Source organism: Gorilla gorilla, chromosome 5 (assembly GCF_029281585.2).
Source record: "Gorilla gorilla gorilla isolate KB3781 chromosome 5, NHGRI_mGorGor1-v2.1_pri, whole genome shotgun sequence".
Taxonomy (NCBI): domain Eukaryota; kingdom Metazoa; phylum Chordata; class Mammalia; order Primates; family Hominidae; genus Gorilla; species Gorilla gorilla.
The window spans coordinates 121,330,645-121,345,189 of record NC_073229.2 but is presented as its reverse complement, the minus strand read 5'-3'; the positions used below and the strand labels follow the sequence as shown (position 1 = coordinate 121,345,189).

Here is a 14,545-nt window from a genome sequence, read left to right as displayed (position 1 = left end):
GCAGAGATAGAGATGCGGGGTGGGGGAGGATTGGGAGGAGGAAGAAAATTAAAGATTGTGAGGTGTTCTTAATATCATAGTAATTGTTGGCTCCAGTGCTGCTAAGTTAGATAGATTGGTGGTCTCTTCCAAAATGAAAATGAGGGCATATTCCATAAATATTTTGTTCACACTGTTGCTTATATTCTAACTTTCTTTTTTAGTCACCAATTCCTAACTGCCCCCCGGCCTGAGCTCATTCTTTTTTCTTCTATGAGAATTCAATACATAACATTTTGGATAAGATCTAGTGCATGTGTGCTTGCACAGTTATACCCTATCCATTTACATTTGAAGAGGAAGATAATTATATATGAAATCCCAAAAACCAGTATAACAACTTCACATATTTTATAAGGCATGTACATTTTGTTGTGAGATTATTTTCGGAGATGATCTCACCTCTGAGTGCCTTTAACCCCAAGGACAAAGATCCTGGACCTTAACTAGTGGTACTACCCACATGATACTCTGGTAGTAGAAAACTTGGAGACTGACTAGCTTCATATTCAGCCATAATCTCCCCGTCTTTTACTTTCATTCATTACCTTGTACCCACACACTTGCTATTAAATTTGGAGGATGAGTTCCTGGAAATGGGAGCCCTAACTGAATACAAGCAGTGCAAGTTGTCACAATCAGATGATGATCATTCTGCTCTTCTTTTAGAAATTACTAAGCTACGATGACGTCTGTAGTTCCTTATAGTTATAATGCCAAAGGATGTACCCAAGCCTTAATTGTGGCCTTTACCCTCAACCATTTCCTTGAAGGCATCTTGTGATGCTGTAAAACTTAAATTTTAACATCCAGCGTGAAAATTTTTATTTTTGTGTGTGTGTTAACTTCAGGACTATAACTTGTTGGTCGTAATGATGCTTATAGGTGAAGCTGATGCTTATGGGTCAGCACTGAAGCTTATGGGTGGCTCTGCCCATGCTCACTTTTATTAGATGAGAGCATAAGATAACACTCAAGCATTGGCAAAATGTATAGATATAGATATACAAATGTATAGATATAATTACGTATCTATATATGTGTAGTATGTTGTAATGAGTAATATAGATTCGTATATGTACAAAGTCACACTGCACATACTCATCAGGTTGGGTTTTTTTAATGAAAATATTTCAGAGACAACTAGCATTGTAACGTTAGCACAGTGCAGTTAAAGAGGATGTTTAAATGTATAAATGTATTAGGCAATCCTTAATAAGCATTAGATTATCTGGGAACAAACCATGAGGAATATATATGTTGGGTATATAAGTTGGTTTTCTCTCATTTCCAGCTACCTTAAAGACTTTACTTTTGGCTCCAACTTTTTGAGATGACATGATCCTCTATGACCTGTTCCTTATCAATACTATAGTTACATTATACAAATGTATAGTTACATTGTTCCTTATCAGTACTACAGTTCCTTATCAATACTATAGTTACTGGCACTTGACTAAAGGTAATACCATCTACTAGTAATACCACACTGTTTGTGAATCCCTTCATGTACCATGCAATTTCATGTCGCTATGCTTTACTCATATTATTTTAACTTTCTGCAACTCTATTATTTTAACTTTCTGCAACTCTATTATTTTTTTAATTAACTAATATGACTTCTTTAACAGGTAATGGCATGTCTTCTCCAGGAAGTCTTCTTCGAATCCTGTTTTTTACTCTTTACATACCTCTGTCTCAGCACTTAACTGTACATTCTTTGAAAGGAAGGACTATATTTGATAACATCTAATACAATGCCTCATGTAATTAACAGACATTGACATGTTCATTAAGATGATCTGAACTATTAGGTAGAATGATTCCTGAGTCTGATTGTACTCTTCGACTCTAGATCCGGATTTCCAAAAACATTTTCGATAGTGTTACTTCAATTTTCTCTTTTCATATCAAATTATATCCTCCTGTTATAATTAACTGTCCCTCATAACTTTCAGTTTTTCTCCCCCAAAATTTGGCAATGACAGGCTGCTCCTTCCTTTCCCTCACAAAATGCGAAATAATTAGTGTTGGCTTTTTCCTTCATAAAGTAACTGAAAATGCACATTAGCTCTTACCTGGATGTTTACAGAAGCTTCTTAATTAGTTTCTTTTATCTTTAGTCAGTTCTTATTCTGACCCATTCTGTTTGCCATTACCTGATTAATCTTTCCCAAAGCACTTTTTTCATTATATCACCCTCCAGTTCAGAATCCTTCAGTGTCTTCTTACCACTTTAAGAATGAAGTCTTGATTTTTCTTTTAACAGCAGGATTAACCATTTTTGTATCTCTAGCATCAGACATAGTGACTAGCACTGAGTAACTTCTTCTGAAGTGAATGAAGAAAACATATGACTGAACAAATGGAACACCATTTCTATTCTTAAATTTATTGCCTTCCAATGCTACTATAAAAATTCTCTATTATAATCAAAGTGGTTACTTTTTTTTCATTCTTCAAACACCTTGTTCTTTTATATATTCCTTTTAAGATGTAAATTATATTACACTTCTGCTTTTCTGGCTTGTTATCCACTTTGATTTTATCCAAAGTCCTTACATGGCTCACAAGATCTTACATGGTCTGGAACCCTGCCACCTCTCCAGTTCATCTGCTGTTCATCTGTCACCCATTGTGCTTCAGCCACCTTGGACTCCTGGTTGTTGTTCCTTGAGTCTGTGAAACTGTGCCAGGCCCAGCACCTTTGCACTTTTTCTTCTCACTGGAATATTCTTCCCCATATACCTGTGTGTTTCCCTCCCTTACTTATTTAGTTCTTTGCTCAAATGTCACCTTCTTAAAAGATGTTTCCTGATCATTGTACAAGTACAATGTTCTTGTACAAAGTTCTATCAGTCATCATCCCCATACTATGATTTCTTTTTTATACATAAAACTCACCACAAGTTGAGGTATTACATGGTTGTATGTTTAATTATCTGTCTCTCATTAGAATATAAGTTCCAGAGGGCAGAGACTTTGTCTGTTTGCTAGTTTTGTACCCTACTGCTTAGAACGTATGCTGTATATGTTGAATTAGAGAGTAAGTGATTTGATTTTATATACCTTTGTGTTTTTACTTTCCTCCTTTTCACCTAAACACTCCTTACCTATCCTTTGAGAATCTCTTCCACGCCCATTTTCTTGTGCTTCCCCCCAAAGGTTTTTCTCCTCTGAGTTGGTAAAACAATCTTATACTTTGTTTTGCACTTATACCTATAGAGTAAAGGAGTATTTTCAATCCTCCTCCATGACAGGATGATGTATGATCTTGTTACTTAGTCTATGAACTGCTAGTTGCATGGTCATTGCCTTATCTGTTGCAGGAATTAAATAAGGCCTATTCAATAAATGAAATAATTATTGATCAGAAAATCAAAGATTGTTTATTGAAAATATATATGCCAGATCTATTATAAGTGTTTGGCCTTTATTAATGTAATTCTGTAGGTACTATTATTATCCCTTTTTTTTTAGATGAGGAAAGCCAAGAAGGTGACTGCCCACAGCATGGTGCACCATAGGATAGCAGCATCTGCCTGGTAGAAATGTAGACCCTCGGCCGGGCATGGTGGCTAACGCCTAGAATCCCAGCACTTTGGGAGGCCAAGGTGAGCGGATCTCAAGGTCAAGATATCAAGACCATTGTGGCCAACATGATGAAACCCCGTCTTTACTAAATATGCAAAAATTAGCAGGGCATGGTGGCGCGCACCTGTAGTTCCAGCTACTCGGGAGGCTGAGGCAGGAGAATTGCGTGAACCTGGGAGGTGGAGGTTGCAGTGAGCTGAGATGGCGCCACTGCACTCCAGCCTGGCACCAGAGCCAGACTCTGTCTCAAAAATGAACAAATGAGGCCAGGCACGGTGGCTCACGCCTGTAATCCCAGCACTTTGGGAGGCCAAGGTGGGCAGATCACGAGGTCAGGAGATCGAGACCATCCTGGCTAACACGGTGAAACCCCGTCTCTACTAAAAATACAAAAACATTAGCTGGGCGTGGTGGCGGGCGCCTGTAGTCCCAGCTACTCGAGAAGCTGAGGCAGGAGAATGGTGTGAACCCAGGAGGTGGAGCTTGCAGTGAGCCGAGATCTTGCCACTGCACTCCAGCCTGTGTGACAGAGCGAGACTCCATCTCAAAAAATAAATAAATAAATAAAATAAACAAATGAAATGTAGACTGTCAGACCAACTGCATCAGGAATTAAAAACAAATAGTAAATATTATGATTGGGCCCAATGCTGAAGATGCAGAAAGATCTTTAGTGAGGCCAAGACATTAGTATTTGTAGAAAGATATACAGATAATTTTGGTGGTAGTCAACATTGGGAACTTCTTACAATAATAACAAGGAAGTGGATCCTTGTTACTACTGTGTTATAAAATACAGTGAAACGTAACTGAAAAACTTAAGTAATTTTATACTCATAATCATCTACAAAGTCAAGACTAATGAAAATATGAGGGTAAATTCTAAAAATGATGACTTCTTACTGGTATGTTTTCATACCAGTGCTAGTTACTGTTTTTGGGACACAGGCAAGCAACTTCATTTTAGGCACTTCACCCCTTTTATTGTATATAAGACAGCATTATTATAGGCATGCTTGGTTTGCTAGGTTCATCACTGGATTCCTGATTTGTTGTTCTTTCCCAGTCTTGCAAACTAACTCAATTTTGGAGCATAGGAAAATTGTAAATTATCACACATCATTGACCTTTGGAATCCCTATAGAGCCTGGCACTCCCCAGAAGTATTAAACTTTTAACGTGTATGCATCTGGTATATCACCTGGGATTGGCTGTTATACTACTTTATAACTACCTTTATTAAGAACTTACATATGAATGAGTGAATACAGCAATGCGACATTTGGAGCATGTACTATTTATTTGTGTAGTAAAATGGTATTTGAGGCAGCTGTAGCATAGTAATTATGAATTGGGGTATTGAAGCTAGACAGTTTGGGTTCAAATCCTGGCTCTGCTGCTCAGCATGGGTCTTGGGTCTCAGCATGACCCAAGCAAATTACTTATCCTTTCTGTACTGAGATTCCTTGTCTATAAAATGAGGACAATAAAGTACCTACAGATTAAATTAGTTATTAAAGGTCAAACACTTAGAATAGGGCTAGTACATATATTATCATTAAACAGTTTTTAATTCTCTGGCCAACCATAATAGTTACTCTTTATTGAATATGTCTTATTTAATTCTTGCAGCAGATGAGGAAATGACCATCCAACTGCTAATTGGCAAAATAGGATGTATACTTTAGTATGTCAGTCTCCAAAGCTTGTATCTTTCTAGTGATGTTCGAATGCCTCTAAGAACATGTTTATTAGGATTTAGAAGCAGTAGTGCATATTGTCTTGCCTTACAGTCTATGAAAGTGCATATTATTTTGCCTTGTCTACAAAGTATTTTTACCTAAATGCTGTGACTTTAATGCTTTAGCAGCTCCATAGAGGAAAGTAGGGCATTATTTCCATTTAACAGATGAAAAACTGAGGCTTAGTAGTTTTCCAGAGTCACAAGCTGATCTTTTCTGTCTTAGACAAGAGCTCATTTGAAGAATTCTCCTAGCGTCTCAAGGAGTCCTTATTTTTCTCTGTAATTATATGTGACGGTAAGCATCATTGCCGCTGCTGTGCTTTATCATCAAAACAGTCAATAAACTCTTTGCTTTGATTTCACATATTCATTCATTCATCCATCCATCCATCCATCCATCCATCCATCCATCCATCTACCACCTACTTACCCCCTCCTCCACATATGCACAGACACACAGATGTACTGGGGTGTCTGTTACATGGAGGCATTGCAAAGTGTGCTTGAATTGCTACTTGCCAGCCTGGTTTCTCCCTGATAATTTGGGCATGCACAGGATTGGGACTCAGGATTGAAACTACCATTATCTCAAATTGAGGCTTTGTAAAAGTCTCTTCATACCTAGAAGTTGTTTGTTGTTTTTTCTCATTTTTTGAAGACAAGATTGGATTGATGATTTTTTGGGTAACTTCCACTGTTTAAATTTCAGGCTTTTTTTGTTTTTCTGATAATGCCATTACCTTAGTTATGTTATATTCTTCCTGGATAATAAGGCAGAGTAAGCCCTGTTTCACAGATACAAGCAAGTATGACAAGAGGATTCAGTGTCTAAGGTTTTTTAGTGAGTTTAGCTGAAGCTAAAAATGGTTATAGAGTGTCCTGATTCCCATTTAGTTTTCCATCAGATCAATAAGATACTTGGAATAATTACTCATAGTGGTTTGGAACAACTTTTTGACTTAAAATTTTCCATTATATTTTTCACTAATAAAGATTTTTTAAAAGTTACCATGTTTGCAGTAGAGTTAAAAGAATTCAATTATTGCTGTTAATCCTTACCAGTCATATTTATTATATTATGCTTTTTCCATGTGATGAAGAAAAGTCCATCAATAGACAATTTTAATTTTCCTTAAACTTTGAGGCATCATGTATTAGAAACAATTAATATACAACTGTGAATACCAGGAAAGTGGTATATAGGATATCATACCTTATTCTATAACAGTTACAGGAGAAACAATGGTATGCCAAGATTAGAGGCGAAAACTATAAGCAGTGGTCCAGTAAGTGTTCCCAGAAGCCTGCCTAAGTTACTAGGGAGGAGCAGAAACTGAGAGACCAGACTGGCAGGTAGAAGTTTCAGGTACAGGGTTCCATGCGTCTCATATGATAGATGCCTCAATAAATTTGTGTGTCTGTGGGGATAAGGTATCTGTGTGGGAGTAGAGAGGTGGGGGCAAAATGGATAAGTAAACATGAAATCAAAGCAAGAAGTAGCAGACAAATAAAAACAGGAAATCTTGGAAAGTGGGGCAAAAGAGCAGTCAGATGAAAGAATCAGGAAAATACTTGAAGATAATGAGGAAAGCTAAAGGAGGCAGGGTAACTGAGCTAAAATAGAAGAGTAGGAATACCTGGATAATTGGTATGTGAAAGTGTGGGTGTTTATATAGTGTAATGATAGGCTTCTAAACTTTTCAGAATGTTATTTCCTGTGGTCTTCACAATAACCCTGTTAGGTGGATATAGCAACAATTGTTCCTGTTCTTGACTCTAAAGAAAACAGCGAGTTGGGAGGTTACTTGTTTTTCCAAAGCCACGCTGCTCTGGATAGCTATGCTAATAACCATGTTTATTACGCAGCGTAATTACTCCTTTTGTCTCAATTTTCTCATATATAAGATTTGAATAATAATTATGCCTACCTCATAGGATGAGAAACGATGCTTATAAAACACTTTGCATGGTGCTGGTCTCATAGTAAATACCAGTAAATGCTGGATGTTGCTGTTATTTCCACCGTGAGAGCTGCAATTTGAATAACTTGACATTCAGCAAATTTATTTTCTACTATACTGTATTGTATCTTTTATAATGTAAGAGAGCTGGTTACATGTGTGTATTTCCTTATCTGATCTTGTATTTCCAAACTGATCTTAACGTGAAATCTGTCTTTACTCAAATAAAACAATTGCCAAGTGTTGGGAGATCCTACATCCTTGTGTTATGTCTTTCAGTTTCTGACCAGAAATCACATATTTTTCCTTTTATGCAAAAAATCTACTTACGTATTTCTGTTTGTGTTGAAGAAGGTAAATAATGCCTCATAAAACAGCCATCACCTAGAACTATATTACATTCTTTATAATATTTTACGTATGTTTTGTGTTTTCTTTTACATTGTTACCTCTAGTGACAGAGCTTCTTCTTTGCATTTTTGTAAATGTACCTTCAGCAGATATGCAGTGGTCACATCTAATATAATTTATTTTTCAGTGGTCTGTATAATTAGTTTTCTGGTTCAAACATGTGATTTTTAAAAATTACCAGTGTCTGCAAGGAGTATTTCTAGCTATTTGGCTATAGTGCAAAAATTTGGTTCTTCCTTCAGACTTCTATTACAGTACACCCTTGGCATTTCCTGTATTTGTCACTCACTGATTTCTTTATGCTTAAATAAATTATTATTATAAGGTCTTAAACAGCTAGGTTCTGGTTTAAAATAGCAGGTAATCATTTCTTCTTATCCAGACTGAAAAAGCTTGAACTTTCAAACTATTGAGCAGGAAGCATTTTGCATATTCCCGGGGATATTAGCTGCTTTTCAAATCCAAAAACACAAAGTGGGTGCATATTTCCAAAACAAGTGTGGTTTGGGGTCAGTGTCTTACCCTTAGTTGAAACTTGTCTTAGCTGTTTTAACTCAACCTTGGAGGATGTAATATATAGCTTTAAAATTTTTTACCTCACAATGGTTTTTTTTTTTTTTCTATTAATTATTCTTTTTTTTTTTTTTTTTGGAGACATAGTCTCGCTGTTGCCCAGGCTGGAGTGCAGTGGTGCAATCTCAGCTCACTGCAACGTCTGCCTCAAGCAATCCTCCAGCCTAAGCCTCCCAAGAAGCTAGGACTACAGGCACTTGTCACCACGTGCGGCTAATTTTTTGTATTTTTAGTAGAGATGGGGTTTCACCATGTTGCCCAGGCTGGTCTTGAAATCCTGAGCTCAGGCAATCCACCCACCTCAGCCTCCCAAAATGCTGGGATTAGAGGTATAAGCCACTGCACTCGGCTTTTTTTTTTTTTTTAAACCTAATGGATTCAGAACTTTGAATCCTATCCCCACGTTAGCTCATACTTATACTCCCTGGTACCTCAACGTTTTGTTCTGGAGAGGTCAAAGGTGGTTCACATTTGTTGGCCTTTCTCATTATTGCCTTGAATACATGTTTTCTAGCATCTCTTCTTATAGTCTTTCCTAATGTTAGAATTCTGATGTTGCTCCTGGCCCTTCAAAAGACACAGCTACATGTGGCTTTTCCAGCCCCTTTTCTTAAGCTTTTTGAAATTCCTTTCTTTTATTTATTTATTATTATTTTTTTAAATTATTTTGAGAAAGTCTTGCTCTTGTCACCCAAGTTGGAGTGCAGTGGCACAATCTCGGCTCACTGCAACCTCCACCTCCTGGGTTCAAGCAATTCTCCTACCTCAGCCTCCTGAGTTGCTGGGATTACAAGCGTGTACCATCATGCCCGGCTAATTTTTTTGTATTTTTATTAGGGAGGGGATTTCACCATGTTGGTCAGGTTGGTCTTGAACTGCTGGCCTCGAGTGATCCACCCACCCTGGCCTCCCAAAGTGCTGGGATGAAATTTCTTTAACCTAAGTAGAAAGAGAAGATAATTTATCAATGTTTAATTCACTTAAAACTTGTGTATGTGTAGGTGGATAAGGGTGCATGTCTTAGTGTGTAAAAAGAAAAGTGGGCTTCAGAGTCAGATTTAAGTTCAGATGATGGGGCCAGCCCTTTCTAGCCATGTGACCTTTGGGCATATTTAGCTTTCCTACTGTTAGCTTCATCATCTATAAAGAGGATTAATGATACCTATCTCATAGAATTGTTCCGATTTTAGAAGAATTTAATTAATTTAAGGAATTTCTAGCACATATATAGAGGTCGATCAGAAATGTTACTCCTTCCTAGGGAATAGGTTTTAGTTAGTAAATAAAATGGCTTTTTTAGATATGGTGAGCAAAATCCATCCTACTCAAGTACCATAAGTTATTTATTGTCTTTTGAAACCAATATACTTTGAAAAAGCTATAAAGGGCAGTAGAAATGGTGGTATTATTTTACATGGATTCCACTATGTAGAAATGTACTCTGAAATTTGCTATGTTGATATAGGCAGTTGAGTTAGTTGCCAGATAGATTTTAGTGGTTTGTTATTTATCTCACTCTAAGATAAAGGAACTGAAATGGTTCTCCAGCCACTAGTTCAAGTTGAAAGCATCTCAAGTAAGTTTTTACAGAGAGGACATAGCAGATATTTGGTTAGCTTTTATGAGAATTGTTTACTGTATACTCTTTCCCCAGCCATTTGTTCACTTGTTTTTTCAATATTTCATGTAGTATTAAGTAATATCCCATAATTTTCCAGGAATTCCAATGTAAAGGGGCTCAAGGCCCTAATGTTATACAGTTTATACTTAGAATTTTTACTCACTCTTGGGTAGTTATGCGAAATATTCTAAGATGTGATCTTATAACCAGCTTGATCTTTTTGTGGGATTGCTTTAGATACACGTGCTAGTTCTGTGTTTTGTATAGTTCTTTTATGTTATCCACTTCCCCTAAACTGTTTAAAAACATCAAACATCTTTTTTAAAGTACTTAATTATTTTTCTTAGTGGAATGCTATCTCTATTAAAGGAAGTCTTCTCCATCATTTCCATTGGTTATTTTTTGCTGCTTTCTGTATAATTGAAAAAAAAATGCAAATGTAAATGTATCCATACATTTATGTCTACTCAGTTGATCTGGCAGTAATATAAACAGAAACAGGAATAATAGCATGGTTGTACATTTAGTTTTAAATAATCATATTATCAGTGGGTGCACAACATAAATGCCTTCTGTTCCACATCACTAAGAAGATCTCTTATTTCCCTCTCTTTGGTAACCTCAATTTCCTGCACATGTTTCTATTAAGGTCTAGAGATATCTAAATTTTTGATTGAATTAATCAGCAAAGGTGAGTAAATGATTAATCAAAATTTGAGGCAGTATCGAATTATGTTTTATTATTTTATGAAGAGTAACTTGTTATTGTATATTATTGCCTACCAAGTGAGAATGATTATGAATCTTTTGGGACCAAAGTAGTAAGATTGTATCTAGCATAGTTTTGTCTACTACACAAGGCCTGTGTCTTCTAAACAAGGAAAGTATTTTAATTTAAAATACCACGCATAAGCCAGTTGTACTTACCTTCCTCTTGGTACATCCATGTCCTAAAGCCCTCAGGAGAAAATTGTTTAAAAAATTGTTTTCATGTCTAGATTTTAAGTAAAAATCACTTGTCATGTGTGAGTTGCAAAATGCAGACCTTCATTCTGAAGCTGCCTCTTTCTCATTTGGATCTGACATATTAAAAAGCATATAATTAATGGTTGACATTAGTAGTTAACATTAACTTTATGATGCTTAATATGCCATCATTCATCCATCAAACAACCAGAAATGCATAATGTCTTGGCATAAAGGTTTTAATTATATAAAATGTTTCTCATATGATATAAATGGAAAAAGCTCAAAATGTACTTTAAGAAGATTTTTGTAAGCATTTGTGAAGGGTGTTAGCTGTATTTTTATTTCTTTTTAGGAGTATGCATCAACAATTGTGTCAGGAACTTCAAAGGGACAATGTGGACCTATTTGTACAGTCTTCATTATCGGCGAAAGAGCGCCACCTTGCTGCAGTTGCCAGTGCACTGTGGAGACATTTCTTTTCATTTTTGAAGAGTCAGAGAATGTCACAGGTAGTGCCTTTCTCACAACTTGCGGATGCAGCTGCAGGTCAGCATTAATTATTAATTTGCTAATTTCTCTTTTTGCGGACTCTTTGTCAGTATTTTCCTTTATTTTCTTAGTAACAAACTCTTGTATAGCAAACATTTTGTCAGCCAGAAAGATGAAACAAATTACATATTAATAAATTGGGATCGTTTGGCTTATTTATTGCTAAAAATTAAATGATTATTTACTAAAAATAAGATAATTTTCTATCCTGAAAGTATTGAATGTACATAAGCTTTTTTTATGCATGTAATATTTTGGAAGGTAAACTAGCATTTGATTACGTGTGATTCAAGTAGTTTATTTTCAAATTGTATGAGCAGATATATAGGTATAAGATGAAGTTAATTTGTGTAAAGAGCAAAAGAATATAAAATAAATACCACTTCAACCCCAAGAAGACGAGATCAGAATGACATTGAATATATAGGATGTTATTGTTCTGACTTCTACTAGATTCTACTTTAAGTTGTAATTTTTACTTAATTTGATTATTAACTTAAAGACATGTCCTTAGGCTTTAAGGGACTCTGGATCTCATGAAATTATAGGCAAGAATTTGAATATATGTGCATATATATCATTTCTAAGAAGAGGGCATTGTCTTCTCAAGGGGGTATTTTGCTCAAAATATGTTAAGAAGTATTGGAATAGACAGTGATTAGTATGGTAACTCCATGTACTTGAATGAAGTCCATTTAAAGGTATTTAATTCATTTTTAAATAATAGTTTTAAAAACCTAAGATTTAAACCAATATTTATCCTAGTGTGTACGAGGAAAACTGAGCTTAAAGTGCTGTGTAAAAGACTAATGATTTAAATTTGAAAAGATTTTGAATTCTGATAACACTTCTATAATTAAGACTTTACAATGATAGATTAAAGAATTGTGACAGGACAACAATTTTCCAACTACTGTAATATCTATGAAAATAAATATTGATATTCAACCAGTTTAAGCAGTCATTAATGATATAACTTGTGTACATGCATCATCCCAACTGCCAGTCAACAAAAGTAATAATGCATCAGTTCAGTCAGTGCTGTCTTAGATGCTGAAGATAAATGGTATATAAATAGAAAGCAAAATATGCGTACTTTGGCTTTGATTGAAATAAAGACTTGATAGTTTAGGAGAGAATGATTTTCTTCATTTAAAAAAAGTTACTGAATACCTAGTTTAATAGGCATTGGAGAGATACTAATGGAGAAGAAGGACAAAAATACTTGTTCTCAAGGAGCTCATAATCTAGTGTTGGGGCATAGGAAGACCACTAAATGAATAAATAGTGTAATGTGTGGTGATAAATGCTGTGGGAAAGAGTGGAATATAGGATAGGAATACAGAAGGCCAGAGGCAGTTGTAATTTTAAATAGAGTGGTCAGGAAGGCCCAAGTAAGTAATATTTGTGCAAAGAACTGAAGGAGATGAGAGACCATGCTTTGCAGAAGTCTGAAGGCAAGAACATGTCTGGTGTGTTTGAGAAACTATAGGGAAGCAGCAAAGGCTCATGTGGAATGAGAAAGGGAAAGAGAACTAAGAGATGGATCAAGAGGTAATGGAGAGCTAGTTTGTGTTCTGCCTTGTAAGTGGTTATAAAGACTTTTGGTTTTACTCTGAGATTGGAAGCTGTTGAAAAGTTTTGAGCAGAGGAGTGATAAGAGTCCTCTGGCTGCTAGGTTGAGGCTAGACTTGTAGGAAGACTAGGCAAGGGGAAAAGCAGGAAGGCAGTTAGGGAACTATTGTAATAACCCAAAAATGAGCAGCTGTGGCTAGAGTGGTGGCAGTAGAGGTGGTGAGAAGTGGTCGGGTTTCCCATCTGAAGAAAGTATTTTCAAGGTAGAGCTGACAGAATTTGCTAAGTGGGTAAGATACGGTAACCAAATAGATAAAGAGAGGAATTAAGGGTAACTATAGCCATTTGCTGAGATGAGGAAGATTGAGGCTAGAACAGATTTTATGAGGGAAGATTAACATTTTTGGTAATTTTTTTTAAGATGTTCATTAAATCCAAGTAGACATGTTAAGTAGGCACTTAGATAATGATCCTAGAGTTCAGGAAGAGGTCCAAGCTAGAGATTTGAAGTTGGAAAGCATCCATATATAAATAATTCTTTAAAACCATGAAACTGGATGAGATCACCCATAGAGCAAGTATGGATGAAAAGAAAAGTTTGAGGACTGGGCCTTAGGGTATTCCTTTGTTCAGATTTGTAGGGTCAGGAGAAACAAGAAAGGAGACTGGAGAGGAATGAAGGTAAGTTAAGAAAAAGCAGGGAAATGTGGTGCCATGGAGCCCAAAGAGAGGAAAGTGATCAACAGCTCAGTTTCTACAGATGGATCAAGTGAGATAAGGTCTGAGAATTAGTCATTGGATTTAATAAGAGGGAAGTCACTGGTGACCTGAAAGAGCAGTTTGTATGTAGTGGAGAGGCAAAGGCCTGATAGAGGATGATTCCAGACAAAATGTGAAAAGAGCAATTGCAGACTGCAAATTTAGATTAATCTTTTTGAATATCACTGTTTAAGAGAAGTAGAAAAATGGGGATAGTAGCTAGAGGGGTCAAAGAGGAAGGTTTGTTTTTGTTTGGTTTTTAAATAACATGGGAGACATTTCAGTATATTTAAAATGCTGACAGGAATGCTCCAAAGTGAAGGAAAATTGCATGGTACAAAGTCACTTTTGTTTTAGTGCCCAGAGAAAATGGGATCTTATAGAGAACTTGGCCTCAGTTCATCTCTAGTAGCAGAAGAGAAGGCTAAGTGAGCCCAGATGAAGGCAACTGGGTAAATGTGGTAGCAGCTTGTTAGTTCTCTTCTGATGTTTCTTGTTTCTCTGTGAAGTATTAAGTCAGTCCATCAGCTGAAAATGAGGAAGGGGCAGAAGGTGCTGGCTGTTGATGAAGAGTGAAGAGAAGATATGCAATTGTACCCTAAGAGAATAAAAGACTGAATGGACTAGGGAAATGTCATAGGAATGCTGGCCAATTCTAAGAGCCTACTTGAAGTCTGTAGTCATAAATGTTAAGTGGTATCAGTCAGCATGGTTCTTCTTCAGCCATTTAATACTGGTACACTTGGGGAA

General features: G+C 36.2%; 1 protein-coding gene across 6 annotated transcripts in view; it reads left to right on the top strand.

Moving 5' to 3' along the window:
- MMS22L (MMS22 like, DNA repair protein) overlaps positions 1 to 14,545 on the top strand; it is a 137,223-nt gene that overhangs the window by 85,794 nt on the left and 36,884 nt on the right. For all 6 annotated transcript variants that reach the window (XM_019028661.4, XM_055392004.2, XM_055392002.2 and 3 more), the window contains one exon: positions 11,265 to 11,458. In XM_019028661.4, coding sequence (XP_018884206.3) covers positions 11,265 to 11,458 — 194 coding nt within the window. The remainder of the gene's footprint in view (positions 1 to 11,264; positions 11,459 to 14,545) is intronic.